Genomic DNA, 21,517 nt, shown 5'->3' with positions numbered 1-21,517 from the left:
CAAATTAAGAAGAATGTTAATTTATTTTATTCTGAAAACTTATTAATTGAACAAGACTCTGAATTTTTATCTATTTTGAATATCTAATGTCAGCAATAACATGTTCATAGCATACCTCATTAAGTAATTTAACAAAAAATTGTGTCCAAATGAATGCTAATAACTTATAAAAGCACAAATAAAATTGAATTTGTGTGAAGAAGTATTTGGCTTACGTCTAGACACTAGGTAATTAATTACTTCACATTCCCTAGAAATAATTAGAGAATTTCATCAAGTTTTACTTAGCCTTTGGATTTCAAGAATACTATATAACATTAAATTTTTTTTAAAGCAATAAGTTTTTTTTTCCCCAAATTGCTATTTTTCCAAGAAAATCTGCACTATTTTAGAATAATTTGCCATTTATTTCTTTATTCTTTCCATCTTTCCATTTTTTCCACATTGATACAAATTTTTTAAATTTAGGAATTTGAACCTAAACAGAAAGTCAAAATTATAAGCAATTTGTTTGTTTGTTTGTTTGTTTGTTTTCTAGCAATAACAGTTTTAAAGCCAAATCAGTCTGGATACCTGAATCCATTAGTCACCAAATGTAGACTCTACCATTTGTGGGGCATTATTTTGAGTCCAGTTGTGTACCAAGGATTGTGTCTTTGGGAAATGGCTGTCTTTTCATGATGATCTAGTTACCTAGAAATTCCAGAATTCAGTCTATCACTATACATGGAACATTCTTTAGGTCCCATGCATGACATGGCCAATTTTTAAATTGATTTTAAAGGATGGTTTTTAAAGACATTTTGAACATATTTTAATTTTTACATTACATTTTGCTGTTAGACAATTAGTAGCCTTTACTTATTTATGTATTTATTTTAACTTTTAAGTTCAGGGGTACAAATGTATGTTTGTTACATAGGTATACTTGTGTCATGGGGGTTCATTGTACAGATTATTTCATCTCCCACGTATTATACCTAGTACCCATTAATTATTTATCTTGTTCCTCACCCTCTTAACACACTTCACCCTCTGATAGGCCCCAGTGTGCATTGTTCCCTTCTGTGTGTCCATGTGTTCTCATCATTTACCTCCCACTCATATGTGAGAACATGCGGTATTTGCTTTTCTGTTCCTGTGTTGATAATGGCCTCCAACTCCATGCATGTCCCTGCAAAGGAAGCTCATCAGCCTTTCAGTTGATATCTATATATCTGATCTTAATTGTTTTCCCAGGTATAGCTCTTTCTCAAGTGCCTTATTTATTTATATTTATCTGTTTCTTTGGTTATTGTTGGTTTTCCTACAGGAATGTGAGCTCTATGAGGGCAGAGTTTTTTTTTCCCTCTTTTGTGTTATGGTACGTTCCTTAGCAGCACATTGAACAAAACATTTTTCCCTGTCTTTGTGAAACTGGGTCATTTTAAGAAATAATATTGAAGAGTAAGTGAGCTTAGTGAAGTTGAATATTTAAAAAAAAAGTCTAATTAAAAAAAATTTTTAATGGCTTTTGGGATACAAGTGGTTTTTGTTATATGGATGAATTATACAGCAGTGAATTCTGAGATTTTAGTGTACCTATCACCCCAGTAGTGTATGTTGTACCTAATGTGTAGTTTTTCATCCATACCTCCCTCCTTACCCTCCCCCTTCTGAGTCTCTGAAATCCATTATATCACCCTGTATGCCTCTGTGTACTCATAGCTTAGCTCCCACTTATATGTGAGAACATACAGTTCTTGGTTTTCCATTACTGTGTTACCTCACTTAGAAGAATGTCCTCTACTTCCATCCAAGTTACTGGAAAATACATTATTATTATTTTTTTTCTAATAGCTGAGTAGTATTCCATGGTATGTATATATGACACTTTCTTTATCCACTCATTAGTCAGTGGGTACTTAGATTGGTCCCACATGTTTGCAGTTGTGAATTGTGCCTCTACAAACATATATGTACAGGTATCTTTTTCATATAATGAGAAAATGACTAAATTTCAATCAAAGTATGTTATTATGCATTAAGACCTCCAGTCTCTAATCTTTTGTTTAGATTACTTGTGTAAGAGTTGTTAGGAAGATAAAAATGTGATAGTTATGGATCACTTAGAAAAATGCTTGTCACATAATAATTATTCCATTGCTACTATTTCCCCCTAAAACTCCATGTGTAGTTTTTATTTGCCTAAATCATTTTTAACTAAAAATTATATTTTTAAACATATGCAATATAAAGTGAATATAAAATAAATGAAACTATAAACAGTTTGAAGCTTACTTCCACTCCCACCTCCTTAATTCCTTTTCACTGACTTTGGTAATCATTTAAAAAATTTCTAATTTAATCTACCAGTGGCCCTTTAAGCAAATAGACTCAAGGATCCTATTTCATTAGTATTATTATTAATCCTTTTAATTGAGATTTTTACATATTTATACATTATGTATTTAAAACAATTTTCTATTCTTTCCGAGTTTCCTTTGCTAAGTCAGAGGGTATAAAGTTGGTAATTACAGTGTGTTATTGGAGAGTCAGCATGGTCTCTGGATCCCGACTAATTTGAATGAAAGTTCTGTCTCTGCAGCTTACGAGATGTATGATTCTGTGAAGTTACTCAGAGTTGCTAAGTTAAATTTCACTATTGCAAAAGGGAAACAATAACATTTACAGAGATTAAGTGAAATGTAGCTATGGAGTTGTGACCCTTAGATATCGCTTTAGGAGAAACTGCTGCAAGCTGCTCCTTCCAACTCAGCATTCACCTAGATGCTACTATTTCTCTAGGCTACTCCCAGCTGATAGCTGAAATCAGAAGGGACATTAGAGCTGGGCTGCTCCTGCCTATGCAGGCGTTTGCTAATTGGCAGTCTTTGCTTTGGGCTTTCCATAGTGAAAGCTAAAATTGTCATTTGTTGCTCCTGCTACCCATTCTTCCTTCCTTGCTTCCCTCCCTTCATATCTGTTCGACCTGCATTGCAATCTGAAGTCTCCTCCCCTATTCCTACACCTCTCTTTTATCTCTAATATTTATCTCCAATAATTCTCTTGCTCATCTGCCTCTTTCTTGGAATCTGCTTCTCATAGGACTCAAAGTAACCCAGTTGATACAGAAGCAATTCAAGAAAGCATGCAGTATGATGGGGCTGGTGACTACATTGCTTACTGCCCAGCTGGCATGAAAGACACCTCCCTAAATAGAATGTGGGGCACAGATAATCCCTGGTACAAGATGGAAGCCTAATTGCTGAAAAAGCATCCAGTGATAACCTAGAAAACCATCCCAGTGGAGGGGAATCCCCTTGCCAATACAATGATCCAGTCATGTGAAATACATAAGGAAGAACAGTGCCTACAAGGATGGTGGAGTCATACGTTTATTGCTGCGTTGTATTGACTCCTGTAAAGGGAAAATTACGAAAACTATTTGTGGATAACAAGTAGTTAATAGATAGACTAATAACCAGAGGAACTTTTGGTAGCTTAGAAAGAGCCCCTTATCTCATTCACTAAAAGAGCTGACACAGCTGAGTAACATGCTAAAGCTCCCACAGCTAATAGCTCTTAATTAAGAGCTCCAGAGACATTTAAATACACAGCCAAACTAGGTCTGTTCCAATAAGGGAAAATCTGGCCCTCTGAAACATTGGACGAGACATCTGGGTGGATGCTCTGAAATATTTTTATACTTGTGGTGAATACACTCTAAAGTAACCCCCAATGATCCATGTTCTTGTATAATTCCTCCTCTTTTAGTGTGGGTAGAAGCTCTGACTTGCTTCTAATCATAATAGAACATGGCAAAGGTGGTAAGATGTCACTCCTGTGAATATGTTTCATTTATATAAGACTCTCATTTTAACAGATTGGAAAGAGAGTTTCTCTTGCTAGTCTTGAAGAAACAAACAGCCATCAATGAACTGACTATAGAGGGGATCCCATGAGAAGGAATTTATGTATTTTTTACCACCTGAAAAAAGCTTCACCACAGAGCTAGTAAGAAGCTTCGACCTCAGTTATACAGCCAGAAGAATATAATTCATTATGGCCTGAATGAGTTTGGAAGTAGGCTTTTTTCCCCGGCAACATTTTGATTGTAGCTTGTGAGAACTGAGAACTTGGGCAGAAGATCTAGCTAAGGTCTACACTTTTGACCTACAGGAATTTTAAGATAATAAACGTGCATTAAGCTGCTAAGTTTGTGATAATTTATTACACAGAAATAAAAACTAATGTAGACTGGTAAACGTCTTTAAACGTTAACTGCTTGCAAAGATGTTCACATCTCTCTGTTAGGGGCTTCCCCCATCTGTAAGGATACTGTGAAGTTCTCTCTGTAAGGCAACACACACCCCTCCAGTACTTGCCTCACCTCCTCTTTCTGGGAGTTGGGTCAAAAACTAGCATTAAATCTCAGTATAACCTGGCTAGAAACATGCTGATCCTGACAATGGAGGAAAGAGATTATACCCAAAGGAACTGCAAAATTTCCTTAAAATGTACCAGATGGATTCAAGAGAGTGATGATAAGATTGGATTTTGAGGTTGCTTGATCAAGTAAGCCAGAATGTAAGTCTAACTATGCAAAGGTGTCTTCATTGACTGGGGTGTCTTTTATTGAAACAAAAGATTTAACACTATAGCAAGGACCATAGGGGGTGTCTTTTATTGAAACAAAAGATTTAACACTACAGCAAGGACCATAGGGGATAAGGCAAATTCAGTGTTAGAGGGGCAATTAGAAGCCTGGACAAAGTGATAGTCCATGCTAAACAAAGTGGAAATGCCTCAGTTTCCCTGGCAGGCAACAGCAGATGTGGTTTAAAAAAAAAAAAAAGTTAGGGAAGTGAGGATGCTTGAATGGCTGTATTATGTAAGCCCGGAAGACCAAAACAGAGGATTATATTACATGGAAGAGCCCACAATATACACCATTCATTAAGTTCAAGAATGAGAATATGATAGGGGCATCTGCATCACCAAGAACGTCAGTGGTAGCTCTCCTCTGCAAGGGCTGATAGTGGGATAAGTGTTGGCAGAGCTGGCTTTGTGAGTAGCAAAGGGAATAACGGGCCCTAAAGAAATAGAGCCACTTTGGAGATGTTTGATTGCCTGAAGCTGGGGAATCACAGTTACTGTAATGACTGGCAGGATTGGAAGGGCAGCCATGAGGACTTGACTTGCAAGAAGTTATGGGGATGGTTATGGCATCTATAGGATAAAATTAGATGGACAGAAATGAGGGAGCTCTTTCACATTTACAAATAGAAGAAGGCAAAAATGAAGGAACATGAGTCTAAAAGCAGTTTCCCTGATTAAAAGTCATGATCCCTTGCTGAATTCCTGTATCTGAACAAATTTTCTGGTATAACGCCCATTGAATGAGAGATGCGGGTTCCAGGAGGAAGGATGTTACAACAACGTAGCAAGAATAGACTGTAAGGTTCCCCTTGTTCTGTGGCAAATCCTACAGTGTTGGAAATGTCAGTGGTGGATAATTATACAGAGTGGAGTTTATAAGCTCTAGTGGGAAAATTACAACACAGGTCTGTGGAGTTCTGGAGCAAGGCTGTGCCATCTGCAGCAGCAGAATATATGCCTCCTGAGAAACAACTCCTGCTGTGTTGCTGACAGAGACACACTGTTGTCCATGGAGTAACAAGTGACCTTCCACTCAGTATTACTCATTATAAACTGGATTCTGTTGGAACTAGAAATCATAAAGTTGAATGGGTCCATTAGCATTTCATTCATTTTAAGATGGAAATAATACATCATGGACTGAGCTTGAGCAGAACCAGAGGGCAGGAGTAGGAAACGTAAGGAGGTAGCCCTTTGAGGGTTCATGTTACCCACCACTGTTGCTTCAGTGCCTGTGCTCCAACTTGCACATATGGCCTGATAGAGGTTGTCCCCTGTGACCAGCTGAAGAAGGGAAAATAGCCTGTCTAGCTTATGAATAGGTCAGTTTGATATACGGGGGTGAACTGCAAATTGGTGTGCAGAGACTCTGAGACATTTGAGATGGACTATGGTGGCCATGGAAGTGTACCAAGCAGATATCTCCTTCAAAAGAATCTACTGCAAGAATAGTTGGCAAACAGCCTCTGTCTGCTACATTTGTGGATACATCGCAGTGTTCATGTAAAGTTCGTGCTCTTCCTGGGCTGCCCCTAGCCCAGGAACAGCCTGAGGACAGCCGAGCGACTAGGGCCAGGCAATTCCTGCCTGACACAGCACTTAGCTGATGGCCCATCTTTGCCTTGGGATTGTACTGTTGGCCCTACCCAAGCTCTCTTCTTCTCTCCTTTCACAGATGTCATACTTGCATCAGAAACTGGAGGCTTCTCCTGCTCCTGCTCCTGTTTTTTTATTCTCTTCAGGTATTCCTCCCAGTGAATCACTTACACATCTAATTCTGTCTTGAAATCTGCTTCTCACAGGATTCAAACTGACACATCAGATAATGCCTATGAAAGTTCTCACTGTGATTAAAACTAAGCACTCTACTATATTATAGAAATGGTTGATTTCTTAAGCAACGTTCTCATAATTCCTAACCATGAAACTGTGAATAATTTACATGCATATAAATTTTGATTATGTGAACAAATGGATATAATATTGCATTTATTAATTTGAAATAACAAATGTTCATCTATATTTGTCAGAGGTCCATAATCTATTACAGAAGTAGAGAGAAGCAAAATTCCAATGTAGTGTATTATAATTTGTCAAACAATATATTCCTTTTCTACTTATAGATACACTTTAAAGGAAGTCATATTTCTTCTGGAATCCATCCCGATCATTCAAAGATTGAACGATAAATAGCCTAAATAGAAATATAATTTTTATATAGTTTTTAATTGTGCCATTGTTGCAGAACAAAAGAAAAAGTAGTAGTTTTAATTTGGAGAAAATCCTCTTCGGCGGTAGACACATGTGGGTATTGTTGCAGGTGCAGAGGGTAGGCTGGTTGCTTTCTACTGTTTCTTAGCTATAAACTGCAGTATTCTGTGACTGTTAATTAAAATGAGGACATGCCAAGTAAGGTAATTACAGCTAAGTTTCCCCTGGTATGCCGTGCAGAAAATACAGGGAGCATTAATAATTTTGACCTCATTACTTTTGTATTTGTCTAACAAGAATGAAGTATTTAAGTCACTGCTGTGTTAACTTTGGATTTGCATATTTTTTTAAATCATACTTTCTTTTTTTTTTAGAGATTGTTTTATCTGCTCATTAGAGATATATATTCCAGACATTTGGTTAAAAAAGGAGATACAAGAACAGTTATTTCTATTCAAGATGAAGTCTGTATCAGGTTAAGAGTAGATTTCTTTAGAAAAATCTGCTATGTTTGGGTGGCTTTTCCTATGCATAGTGTCTTGTCAAGGACTCTGCCCTCAGCTGCAGCCCTTGCTGAGTGGCTATGAACAATGAATTACATATCATGTGGCCTTTCACTCTGTGGCTGATGCCCTATCTTTAGTCTTCATTTTTCTCTTATTTCAGTTTGTTTTTGGAGTTTCCTCTGCCTGCTGGAGTTTCCACCTGGAAGAGCCAATAGTTACCTCAAATTCATTCTGTTGTGTGATGAAGAATTTAGCTGGTTTTTGTCTCTGGTCCTTGGGAGGAAGCCTTCAAACCCTTGGATTTCCCAAGTGATAGAAGCGTTCATTATTTATGGTTTATTAGCATAAACACCTAAGTTTATGCTAGTGAGATGACTAATGGAGAGCCTTTAGGTAGTTTATGCTGATTAGATGAGTAAAGATTGGGGCTGGCCATGCCAGAAAGACCTATCATGTGATTATAGGGTTGGGGCTTTGAGCCATTTGATCTTGGCCTGATTTCTGGCTTGGGAGAAGAAGGAGGCTGAATTTTGAGTTCACCTTTATGGCCAATGAATCAATCAATCAATCATGCCTATATAATGAAGCCCCAATAAAAACTCGATACAATGAAGCTCCGTTGAGTTTTCTGGTTGGTGGTACACATTGATGTGCCAAGTGGCTGATACATTCTGGGGACATGGGTGATTTATATTTGAGAGCCTCTCAGATCTTCCTGTATGCATTTCTTTATTTGGCTGGTCCTGATTTTCATCCCTTCTAACAAAACTGTAATTCTGAATTTTTAGAAGTATTAATATAATTTATTGAAAACTGTAAGTTGTTCTAGTGAATTTTCAAACCTAAGAGGTTAGTGAGAACTTCAAAAATTATAACCAGCTGGTCCCAAGTGTGGGTGGCCTGGGAACTCCAGACCCTGTGACTAGAATCTCAAGTGAGGGCAGTCTTATGGGCTCTGTACCCTTAACCTTTGTAGTTTGACCTAATTTGGTTTGTTAGTGTGTCAGAACTGCATTGCATATTCTTTAAATCCTGAAGCATAATCCTTTCCCAGAGCCAACAGGCTTACCTGGTGAACTTTGTTTCTCACACATTATCAGGTCTAATTTCTTCTCCGTAAACCTTGCCTTCCTTCAGTTCATGTCCACTGTAACATATATAACGTTTTATTTTTTTTGCCTGGCCTGTTTCAATACTACTTAAACTGGCCTATCTTCATTAAACTATCCTATATTTCCCAGTGAAGTTCATCTTCCTTACACTCTCTTCAGACTCAAATATCTTTTTCAGAGGTGTCTAACTAGAACCCACTGCGGCATCTCTCAAGTAACAGGCACACCTGTAGATGCTGAACAAATGTCTTCCTGCTCTCCAAACTTCATGGTTATAGAGGACCCTGCAATTGTCTCCTACATACCTCTTCCACCTCATCCTCTCTTTCGTCTATAAATGAATCCTGTGTTTCAAACCAATTACTTTACTCATGGCTTTGCTTACTCTTAAACACTGTGGATCCATCCCCATTCCACTGACCAAACTGCCTGTCTAAAAGGCTCTGTCTCCCTTTGTACTAAGTTCCATCTATGCTGCGAGTCTTTTTAGATGTCTCTACTCCTTAGGGATAGCTCTCACTTCTGAATTTTTGTAGCACTTACTGTGTGCATACTTCCATACTGTATGTGTTGTATGTGGTTATCAATTGGCTACTAGTCTATACTACATGGGATTAGGGTTGTTATCTGTTATTGCAAGCGCTTTTGTAAAACTATACCATGGACTTAGGAAAACAGGCAAATAGAAGTTTTTTTGTGATCTCAAGGCATATGTAATAGGTGTATAAGTTTTTCAGTTTTGCTATAGAGCTTCTCTTATTTTGTCTAATTAGTACAATCAGTCAAGTCTGATCTGCAAAAACAATGAAGGTAAGAAAAATATTTTAGCTACTAATTCTTAATGTATTCTAACCCAATAATTTAAATGTCCTTGAAATTGTAGAGATAGCATTGTCCATACTGTCTAGTTGATAGCCACAGTTACAGAGAAATTCATTTGCTGATATTTATTTGCTGTTAATCAATAGGGCATGTGTGGTTTTTCACTTACTTGACAGTAAATCAAATTGACAGTAAGTAAAAATCCAAACTTTTCTCACTTGAATGTCCAGGTAACAAAGGCTTAGTTTTTTGACCATAGAACCAAGCAAAGCTGCACTTTTAAGTATAATAAGGCAGCCCCTTCTCTTACTCAACAGACAAGGAATAATGTCCCAAACATCATTTAAGGAATATAACATTTTCAGGCAGCTTTGCATCCATAATTTGGCATATCTTCTCACACTACCATATGCCCATATATAATTGAAGACTAAATATTAGCATTCTTTAATTTTCTCATTTTGTGGTAAAGAGAAGAAAACACTTCAGTCTCCCTAATCAAAAAAGATACACAATTCAGCATTCATTTAATAGAAAGAGACATACCTTGTGCAGAAATAGGCCTAGTTTGAGAAAACACAACTTTTTAAAGAAAGATAAAATCCTAGAAGTGACTGCAGGGAATTTACTAAGCTTTTTGGGCAAATGGGTTCTGCAGCATTAGGTCTATATTTGTTTTAAAGAGGTTTCTATGTTCTGAAGCTGACTGATCAATAATAATACTGGAAAACTATAATGTTATAAAGCCGAATTTTAAAGTGTAGAACATCTAACCTGTGAATAGAGATGAATGTGTTTGAAAATAAAGATGAAGTGAATAGTGAAAATTTACTTCTCTGCAAAGGTTTCTCTGATAAATTTCAAATTTCTTTATAAGAGTCCACATTATTTTTACTTACTGTCAATGTAAATACATTTTTACAGATCTTGCTTTATGAAATATAATCTTGTAGTTGTTCTATGTTCCTACATCTGAGTTAATGATTTCTCTCAAATAATAATGATTTCTTTCAACCATTTACAGGTTTGTGGGTCAATACACATTTTAAAGTGCCCAGTAGGAAATTTTTAAATTAATTTCTATCAACTCAAAGGGATAGCAAAACTATGTGCTGATATAATACTCTATGAAATGACATGGTGACTGAAAAGTTCAATTATTTTTACTTTCTTATTCTTGCCTCTTTAGTTAAGCTTTATATCAAGCTAATAAGAAACGACACTAGTAGAAAGAAATACAAAAAAAGGACATATTTTAAACACTTGTTTATTTCTCAGTTTTACAGACGTGTGATAAGGTCTGGTAACTGAAGACTATAGTTGAATCAAAGTTGACTTCTGGAGTGTGCCAGTGAATATTTTTTGTAGATAGAGCAAAACAAAGTTGAATGGCTGTTTTGTGGTGAAGGCCCCCAGCAGCAACCATTGAAGCTTTTAATGTCTTCCATGGTGAACAGGATTGTATTTGGAGGAAAGTATCTGTAACCAAACCAGACATACATGGATTGAGAAATGCTTCCTGGGAAATTTCTCAAATGCAATCAAGCATTGTGTTATGGCAACAGTGAGTTGTATGCTTACGGAACAGAAATTCCCAAATGATGCCTGAAACAAGGAGTTATGGAATAGCTACCAATAAAGTGAGGTTTCTTAGGGGTCCTCAGACATTGAGCCAGAGAAGAGTGGAGTCCTGGAAAAAGTGGCAAGAGTATTGAGTAGGGAACAGATTTCATCACATTGCCAATTGAGGGGAGCCTAGGCTCCAAACACGGGGGATATAAACTGTCCTAAAGATGACATTTTGGAGTTGGGTGCATATTTTTAGCACTGAGTTGAATAGTGAACTCTCCTATCAGGATTCTGCATAGACTGTCTGTCTTGTTTCTGTGGTTTTTTAGACTCTTCAGTAAGAGGCAGGATTGATTTGGAATCAATTGCTTTGTCTCAGCTTAGGATTCTCAAGTAGCACCTCTGTCTTTCTTTGAAGAACATCTGACCAATTCCAAGGGAGTTAAATTTGATCCAAATTTTGGAAGTGGGAAGAAACATAAAGAAAGATAAAAAGGAAAGGCAGCTATTTACCTAGAAGACACACATCACTCAGTTTTTGGCATCAGCATCAGAAACACAATACTTATTCAGGACATGCCATCATTTTAAATAATCATTTATGAGCACCCCTTACATGCTAATATAATGTTAGATACTGGAGCTATAAAGACAAATGGTTTCCTTCTGCCCTAAGGAAACTTATATCTTTATAGAGGACACAGATGAATAAGCAAAAAAAAAAAAAAAAAAAAAAAAAAAATACATTGTGTTACATTTTCTGATAAGTTTGCCAAAGCTGCTCTGCAAGGGGAATACCTAATCCACTTCAGGAGAAAGGGGGAAGGGTTAGAAAATATTTTCAAAGAAGCAGTGGCTGAAGTAAGTCTAAATATCAAATATGTCTTAGCGTTTGCATAAAGGGCTATCTGTTGAATTGTGACAAATAATTATAGCAGTGGCATTCAGAGATGAGTTAGTGTTGGGTCTTGAATGTCAACCAGAGAATTGTGACTTGGTAGAAATAGGAGGTCATTTAAATTTTTAAGCTGGGAGCAATAATAAGGCAGAAATTCTTCTAAAGCTTTTTGTTCATAGATCAATCAGATGGAAAGGGGACTGGAGGTGGAGAGATAAGTTAACTATTTTGTTCAACAACTTAAGTGTAGGGCAGTGGAAACCTGAATCTGGGACAGTGGTTACGGGGAGAGCACAAATCATCTGAATGTGAGTCTGGATTCTGAGTTTGTCTCCAGTGGCTTTTCCATAGGAATGGTCATTTGATCCAAACTAGAGGAGAGGAGAAAACTATAAACCCATCAGCAAGAGCATCCAACTGATAACTGATGACTGGTTCAAAGACTGTGAAACTCTTTTGAGATGTAAATACAGATTTTAAAGGAGACAAGGGAATAAATATAACAGAAAAGAAGGTAAAAGTTGGTTCCTAGATGAAGGTACTAGTGTCCACTTACATGCCCTTTATCCTTTCATTTAACATTGCTTCTGCTACTGTTTCTTCATCATTATGAAAATTTCTTAAAAGCAAATAGGAATGACTGTGAAAGGATTGGAACCAAATATTATGAGTATGGCCAATAGAAACGTGTTGAGTCAAAATAAATTGATAAATAAATTTATATATACCTAAATGTTATTTTGATACCAAATGATCTTTAGAAGAAAGTGATATGTGACACTTGAGAAGAAAATCCTAGTATGAGAATCTAGCAAACTCAAAATAAGTTATCATGATAAATACCAGTGCAGTAATGAAGGAAGAAAACACTTACGGAGCCTTTATATTTCATGCATTATGCTAGGTGTTTTACTAGAATAAAAATACTTCATGAATTAGAATGTGCACAGATCATATTTTATCATCTTGGTTGAGAAGTTTAGCAGAATACATTAGTTCATCCTAGCAAATACGACTACAGCATAAACAATTGTGAAAAATAATTTAGAAATCAAAAAGTAGAAGTTCAGATAAAATTTAAAACTTTTAGGCAATTGATTGTGAATGGCATATTCTTGATGATATATATTTTCTACCATTGTTTCTATGTAATTCTGTTGTTGCCTATGCTTTCGTTCAGTCCCTACGAAGATGGTTAATTTTCATCTCCCTGTTGATTGAAGCTACTTCTTCTGGCAGGGCCACTGTACATTTTCTCAGGGATGGTTCATCTCAAATTCATCGCCGCCACAGGAAAATTAACAAAGCAGATCTCCTACAGATTACCGGTCACAATAATAGTTTTCCCATACATGAAGGGCAGTGTACAGTTACACAAATGTAAATGAAAATTGATATTCTTTTTGGTTAAACATTCTAATTTATCTCTCAGTTATATTTTTGAAGTACTTATGTTTTGAGGTTAAAAAAAGTAACTGAGTAAAAGTCTACTTATCACAAAGTAAATTACCCTTTGATATCCAGTGCAGCAACCTAGTATTTGAGAAAAACAGAACTCCACAAAGGCTTAATATATTCAGAATCTGACAAAGTGTGACCCATTTATGGAAGCAGAAAATGCACCACAGCTTCTTTACTGTTTCTTATTTTCCTTCCAAAAGCAGATAAATCATATTTACCAGCCAAAGAAAAGAACTGTTTCCAAACTTACTTGTTTAGAGAGAAATGGAGAAACATGGGGGGAAAAATACAAGAATTTTGACTCAGAAAGATACTCTCGAAATATGAAATGTGGAGGACTTTCACAGATTTCATAAGAATGTCAAAATATGGGAAATATTTGATGAACTTATTTAAAAAATAATCATTCAGTCATTGCTATAGATGCCTATAGACCCTTTTCACACAGTGAGGATATTGAGTGTTTACAGATGCCACATGGTCACACTGCCATTTTTTCATAGGTAATTTCTAAGATTTTTGTCAGAATTTTAAATATACTGGAAAAAGAATAAACAACATTAAAATACAAAATCTTCAATCTGGCTTAGGTATTCTCCTAAGTGCTCATGTCAATAATAGCACTTTTTCGATTTTTCTCCATGTGCCATTTTAATTTTTTCTCCTTTATGAGATCGTCAACTCCTTAAAACTGGGGAACTCTGTCTTGCACATCCTCATGTGCCCAGTCCTTTGTGTCGTACATAACACATAATAGATGTATCCATAAATGTTTGCCAAATATAAGAATGAGTAAACAAACACTGGAGCCCAAGGGCAATTTTTTTTATTAAAAAGAGTATATATTAATATACAGATTGAGCTACCTTTACATTATTCAAGTGTTGAAAATAGACCCATATGTTCACTGATTATGTTTAAATCTTCCAGAATTCCTTTCAAAAAGGACTTACATAAAACTCATTTATATCATTTAAGTTTTATAAAGTACTAAAATAGCATGTCATTGTAATTAATACCGTAATTAATATTACTTTAAAAATTCTAAGTGGTGAACATTATGTTGATAAACTAGGACAATGACAGAGATGTCATTTCTTAGCCACATTTTTAGATTTTACGCTGAGCTATGCTTTAAGTCATAGTTGGGACGAAAATTGTTGTTTTTTTTTTTTATTTAGTTCGGTATAAACTTAATATATTGAAGGATTTAAAAGGCTTTCAAATGCAGGTCCTTTATTCATTGACATTATGGCCTAGTCAGACAGATTATATGTGGCTAGAATGACTTGTGTCCACAACGATGTAGATCAAATTTAAAAAAAAATTGGGAATGGCTTTTGGGACCCTTGGAAACCACTTCCAGTCTAAACCCACAAGGGCAGAAATAATCAATAATGGTGACCATTTGGTTCCATTCATTTCTTTTAATGAACATGCTCACAACTCACTAAAAGCATTCTTACTGGACTGGGATGGATTTCAATTCTCTGGTGAGAATAAAAATAAGAGACAAAAATAAGAGCCTTTGACAAAACCTGTGGGGTTGCATTGCTTTTCATTCTCTTCCCCTGTCCTAATAGACACTTGTGTTGTTTATCTCCGAAAATTGCCATCTTGGTACAGGCTGACAAGCAGTTGATCTGTAACTGTTAGCTAGATTCTCCCCATGATTCTTGATTCAATTTGTTTTTGGAAAGCATCTATACACTGTAGATCAGTTTCAAATATGTAAAATCTGTAAATGTAGGCATAAAGGTCTCAAGAAAAAATGGGCTCAGAACTGATTTAATCAGTATATTAATATTCAATAGGATAATTTCCATTTTTGTAGTCACTGCCCTAGTTCAAGTAAGCATTAATTTGTATCTAATAAAGCATCATTAATACTGTGGATACTTAAAAATTGCTTTTGACAAATGAACAACATCTAGATTATTGCAGCAGCCTCTTAACTTGTCTCACTTTATTTAAGTTCCTTCCAGTTATTATCTATTTTATAGCTAACTGCCAAAAAAAAACCTTCCCATAATTTTCCACCATAGGTAATTTCTTGTTTATGAAACTAGTTTTCTTTTTTAACAAAATCAACATTCCTGTGCTTGAGATGAAATTTTCTCCGTTAATTTTCCTAGGTTTTCATTTCTTACTATCCAATTAATCTCATTACTTCATGCATCAGCATTTTTCAAATAGTACATTTTAATTTTTTGGTGACTACCAGATATAGTCATCATCTTAAAAATGCAGTTTAAGAATTTCCGAAATAAATATACCAACCCATTGGTAAACAAAGACTAGAAGGTCTCTATGATTTCAGAAAATGCCCCTTTCTCATATCCGAGTCAGAATGTCTTGGACAAGAATGGGAGAAGATGTGAGGGTAAAAGGGAAGTGATAACTGGTCTGTCTCTTTGTCAGTTGCATCTTTTTCTCCCTAATTTTAAAACCACAGTGTCCGTACATAAGAGGATTTAGTGTTCAAAGGGATAATAAATCTTTTCAGAGGGAATGAACAGTATAGTTACTGATCAAGGGTAAATTTACGTCAAGTGTACATTTAGGGGGTTCTCAGGGGTTCTAGTAAAATGGTTGCATATCACTCAAAATTGAATTTTGTCCTGTCCTAGTATTTCATGTTGCAAATGGGGAAATGAAGCTAAATTAAAATGAATGAATACATCTAGGCTTTTAAATAATTATTTGTCTTCAGCAAGATAACTCAATTTAAATCTCAAGGCCTGGGACAGAAAAGGTACTCTTTACATACCTGCTTTCCATGTTGAGGTTCCCACAGGCAAACTTTCAAAACTTATCGAAGAAAAATAATTATTTAAAAGCCTTGATTCATAATTTCTAGATCACTGGAGAGTTATTGATGAGAATAATATCATCTTTTCCTTTACCATTCTAATACATCAGTTACAACTTTCCACTTCATGGAGACCCAGAGAATCTGAGTTCATCTGTCAATCAGCTCTAATATCAACTATCAACTGTATTATGAGAAAAAAATCAACAACAATTTCCAAGATCACACATAGAAGAAAATTATAGAGTTAACTTTTTCTTTTTTGTTTCCCTTCTTATCCTATGCCGGGAAATATATATCCCACAGTATTCCCCAGTTTCTTCCAAATTAGGTTTTTAATGGAATCCCACATCTAAAATGAACTGTTTTGTACAGTTAAATCATTCTGCTTGGAACTTCCATTATAACATTTTGAAAATGATGCTTTCTTCATTTCATTTCCATGTTCAAATTATGTCTTTGCAAAATGAGAAACATCTTCTTCACTCTCCATTCAAGAACCTCCATAATATGATTCCTATTTACCATGTCATTTTTTATTTGCTAATCACCTCTAAAACATTGAATTCTATGACTTCTGAACATAATTTTTACTTATTAATTTGTCTTCCGATCTGGAGTTTAGCCACCTTCTCTGTTCCTGAAATGCTCTCCTCTTCTCAACCTACTCATATTACTTCTCATACCTTTATGGACTTTCCTTGATTCCTCAAATGGAAATTGTTTGCATTAACAAAATATATATAGGACTTTCCATCTAATCTTGTGGCCCAGTACTGCATGTGATTTTGCATTCATTTCCCAGGCGACATTTGGCAACGTCTGGAGACATTTTGGTTGTCACCACTGGGGAGATGCTGTCTAGTAGATACAGATCAGAGATGCTGCTAAATATTCCACAATATATACGATGGCTCTTCACCACCAAGAAGTATCTGATTCAAAATGTCAACAGTGTTGCTGTTGAAAATCCTAACCTAATTCACTCTTACACCTCTGTTTCAATCCTGCCTATAGTTTTATTTCTACATGTATGTGTTTAATCATCTGTACTAGAATACAAGCCTTTGAACTACTAGGACCACATCCCATGTACAATTTTATTTCTTCAAAAGGCACAGTACAAAGGCTGGTATATGTGTGGACACTCAAAAATAGTAAAACACCTATATGACCTAGAATATCTGGATTGCCATTTATTGAATAAATATGTAAGAAGGAAATACCAATAAAGCTACATTAAATTCAACATATACTTTCTTTGATGACTTTGATAATTCAGCTGTCATTTGAGGATCTTTTAATAGTAAAAATCAGTAAGCATTATTCTGGTAAAGAGAGAACTTATAGTTCAATACATATATTATAGTTGATAAGCAGAAAAACATTATATTATAAACTTCGCTGTATGTTTATAATAGATGAAAAGTTTAGAGTTTGAGGTTTGCAGAGCTAATATATCTATCTTTAATAGAGTTATCTTCTGTCTCTCCTATGTTAAATGTGTTGAATTGTTGTTGTCTTACTGAGCTACAAACAAATAATCCTAGCTTTATGAAGGTCTCTCAGCAGCTGTACAGTAGGTGCTGGTTAAATCAGCTCCAATTTGTTTGCATTCCTCTAACTGGAACATCTAGCTGTTGGGCAAAATATTAAAATATCTTGCCAATTTGCTATAAATATTTGAATATGATTGCTATTGAAATAAACTGTTTTTTAAGTTCCCTTATGAAACGAACTCATACATTTTGCTTACTAATCAAATATCTATGTTTACATAATGTCCAACATTTTCCCATATACAAAAAAATGAATATAACTTAGTGGCTGCCTGCTTTAGAGGACAATGTTAAAGTTATTCAGCTTGCCATTTGATATTCTACGAAAGCTGTCCCCTACTTATCTTTTAGGCATATCTCTTTCATAAACATTCTGCTTCTGCTGAATTATTTTACTTACAATATCTTAAATATATCCCTCACTTTCCCCACCTCTATTATTTATGTCTTTTTCCCTCCTAAAATCTATAGAATGAAATTTTTTCAGTCACAAGTTGAGCTTTCTCTTTTTACCCTTCTCCCAATCCAGCTTCCTCTTGAATTGCTAATCACTGTAACTCATCCATCTCACATGCTAACTCTTCCAAAATGGCCGCCCCTCATCTTCCAAACCATACTTCTGTTTTGGAAATGACGGTCGCTATACTAGTTAATTAAGTTCTGCTACAATGTTGTTGTCATTATAGTTGTGCACTTTTATTTTTCCTTTTCCTCAGATGGTGAAGTCTTGGGGTTAGGGACCATGATTTACACACATCTTTGAATCACACTCAGCACCTAGTAGTACACTGTCCTGTACATAGTAATTGTTCATTATACAGGAGTTAAATAAATGTGAATGAGTTACAATTTTGCTTTAGAAGTAAAAAATGGTGTGACAAACTTGTTATAAAATATAAAGTGTTTTTCTGGTAAATGTCAAGAAAAAATAAAGAGGAGACTGTTATAATAATCAAATAATCAAACCATAATATGTACAGACATAGTAACCAAAAGTGGTATGTGGATCTTGTTTGGAATTTGATTTGAACAAACTACATGTAAATGAGCATTTTTGGCACAGTTGGTGAAATGCGTAATAGATGATTTTAAGAATCTGTGGTATGAGAAAGGCATGCTCATTATGTCAAAACAGTTATCAATTAGAGATGCATAGTGAATCGTTTTCAAATAACCAGTTTGATATTTGCTTTAAAATATTACATAAAAAGTATGAGGAATAATAAAACACTTGGCAGCATTTGGCATAATATTGGTAATTGTCGAAGCAGAGTGAAGGGTACATGGTGTACGTTACACTATACCTCTCTCATTTAGTGTAGGTCTAAATATTTCCACAGAAAGTTTAAATATACATAAAGTGAAATGCCATAGAATAATCTTTCAGTCATTCATATAGTAGGAAAGTAATCATTCAGTTATTTAAGACACTGACTATAAAAGATTCTATTATTAGAATACATTTTCATTTTACAGTGTGTAATCCAACACTGAAGACCAATTCAAATACAAACACATTCTACTGGTTGCTTAATGTCCTACTCCCTTGTATACCACACAAGGCTACCGAATGCTTAGTGAGTCTGGCTTTTCCCTGTTCTCTAAGGACCCATCATTGTTACTCATAACTGGTTGGTTTAAAGGAGACTGGAGTCAACACAACAGATAGTTACTGACCCAAAATGATTTACTCTCTCATCCTGAGAATGACCAACAACCTTGTAAAAGGCAGAGTGTTTCTTTTTCTTTGCTAGCTGAGCTGGATCCATTCATCCTCAACATCATAGAAGAAAAATGATGGGATGAAAATCTTTCTTTAACAGACATACCAGGGATCAGCTAAGTTGACACACAAATTTTGGAAATGGTCAGGTAGCAAACAGTAAAGAAAGATGTCATTCAAAGTCAGAAGATAGATGGATTGGTGATTTGAAATTTAGACTTACAAAGTCTTTCAGTTTTGTTGTCACTTTCTTAGACAAACTCCTCTTTACTACTCCTTCCATTAATGTGAAGCCTGTAATCTCAGTTATCTATTAGCATTCTCAAAACCACCCCTACAAAAAGCATAAAATCTAAGTTATGTTCCTGTGGATGCTACGGGAACACAACCTCCAAAGAACTGCTCTGCCTTCCCAGTTTTCAGTCACCATTAAGCTCTTCCCTCCATTGTCAGAGTTGCACCTCCATTTTTCTATGGATTACTTCAATAACTTCTCTGTTGGTTTCTTGGTTCCAGTATTTTCTCTCTGCAACACACACTACGGGGTGCTTTTAGGTCAAGCTTCCTAAAATACAGCACTTACCATGACACTCTCATATTCAAAAGCTTTTACTGGCTCATCATTGCCAGTGAAATGTTAAATAAAGCATATTCCTGTTATTAAATAAATCACATTCCTGTTGATTGGGTATTTCAGACCTCACAAATCTGTCGAATCCATACTCTAATCTTGACTTTCTTTAAGTATTTGAAACTGTAAACCAACTGAACTAATTGCAGGTCCCTGAAAATTCTCTGTACTTTCGGGTCTCCATTCTTTCTTCCTGTTATTTAAAGCATTTCTTTTTAAATATTTCCACTCCCTCCAATTTTTCAGTTCATCATCCCTTAGCAAGTAGCCTTGTCAGAATTAGCTTCTTACTCTGTAAGAATCTACAGCTCTTCATGTGTATCTTAGATATTTTTCTCACTGGTATTATAATATGTTAGGAGCTCCATTTCTTTGGTCAACCACAAGCTCTTTGAAAACACAACTGATTTGTTTCGTCTTTGTATCCCTAGTCTCTGGCACAGTGGTCTGTATTTAGGATATGTTTAGTAAACATTGGATAAAAGGCTGATAGAAAGAATGTTAAAAGTTCTATGCAAAGGTAGAGATAAAGGCCAAGCAGTGCTTTCACAAACTGAAACATCATGATATTTAAATTCTGGTAATGATATAAATTATTATCATTCAATTAGGGCAGTGCTGGACATTAGATTAACTGCATTCTTTGCATTGTCACATTTAGTCCTCTCATTTCTGTAATTTTAGAGATGAGGGAATTGAGATTTGGAGAGATAAGGTAGCTTGTCTATATGTGGTCTATCTGAGATTTCCTTTCTAATTATACTATTAACATGTCTATGGAGCTCTAGGTTTTGAGGACATATCACGAGGGGCACCTCTAACTAAAATAGATGATAATCTCACTTCCACTTCCCTACTTTTGTGACAGAAAAATTTCTGTTTTCTTTGTTTTGTGTAGTGACATTTTTTATTTTTACCTTAAATACCTGGAAAGTAGGGCATTCACTTTTTTATTTGCCATTATATTCTCTATTACCTTTGTCTTAAACCTGATAATTTGACATATTTAAATTATTTACTTGAATGCACTGAAATATGTAACTCTTCATTTAATGTGCTAAGAATAATTTTTAGGCTGGGTGTCATGGCTCACACTTGTAATTCCAGCACTTTGGGAGTCTGGGCCAGGTGGATTACTTGAGCTCAGGAGTTCAAGACAAGTCTGGGCAACATGGTAAACTCCATCATTATAAAAAAATTATATATAAAAAAATACCCAAGCATGGTGGAGTGCGCCTGTGGTCCCAGATACTGGGGAGGCTGAGGTGAGAGGATGGCTTGAGCCTGGGAGGCAGAGGTTGCAGTGAGGTGAGATCACACCAATGTACTCCAGCCTGGGTGACAGAGTGAGACTCCACCTTAAAAAAAAAAAGATATTTTAAATAAAATACATAAGTATATAAGTTGCATTTACTTCCACAAAGCAGGAATGTCATGAGCCTATGTGCCTATATAAATAACGCCATTGTGTTCCAACAAATATGTTCTAATCCACTTCTGTAACTTTTCTCAGAATCATGTATGTCTCATAAGAAAATATATTTTATTACTTTATAGTCTAAATTCCTCCTT

At 35.5% G+C, this 21,517-nt stretch overlaps 1 protein-coding gene across 2 annotated transcripts in view; it reads right to left on the bottom strand.

Moving 5' to 3' along the window:
- Positions 1 to 10,539: 10,539 nt before the first annotated feature.
- LOC105709640 (putative protein SNX29P2) overlaps positions 10,540 to 21,517 on the bottom strand; it is a 46,469-nt gene continuing 35,491 nt past the window's right edge. The window contains exons 8-9 of one of the 2 annotated variants that reach the window (XM_064360937.1): positions 21,162 to 21,303; positions 11,616 to 12,399 (exon numbers count right to left, since the gene is read on the bottom strand). In XM_064360937.1, coding sequence (XP_064217007.1) covers positions 12,380 to 12,399; positions 21,162 to 21,303 — 162 coding nt within the window. In that variant the 3' untranslated portion in view covers positions 11,616 to 12,379. Of the gene's footprint in view, positions 10,772 to 11,615; positions 12,400 to 21,161; positions 21,304 to 21,517 lie in introns of those variants that run through there. The other variant, XM_064360938.1, reaches the window with a different exon arrangement.

Source organism: Aotus nancymaae, unplaced genomic scaffold (assembly GCF_030222135.1).
Source record: "Aotus nancymaae isolate 86718 unplaced genomic scaffold, 86718_ANA_hifiasm-v0.15.2.pri h1tg000040l, whole genome shotgun sequence".
Classification (NCBI taxonomy): Eukaryota; Metazoa; Chordata; class Mammalia; order Primates; family Aotidae; genus Aotus; species Aotus nancymaae.
This window is presented reverse-complemented; position numbering and strand designations above follow the sequence as displayed.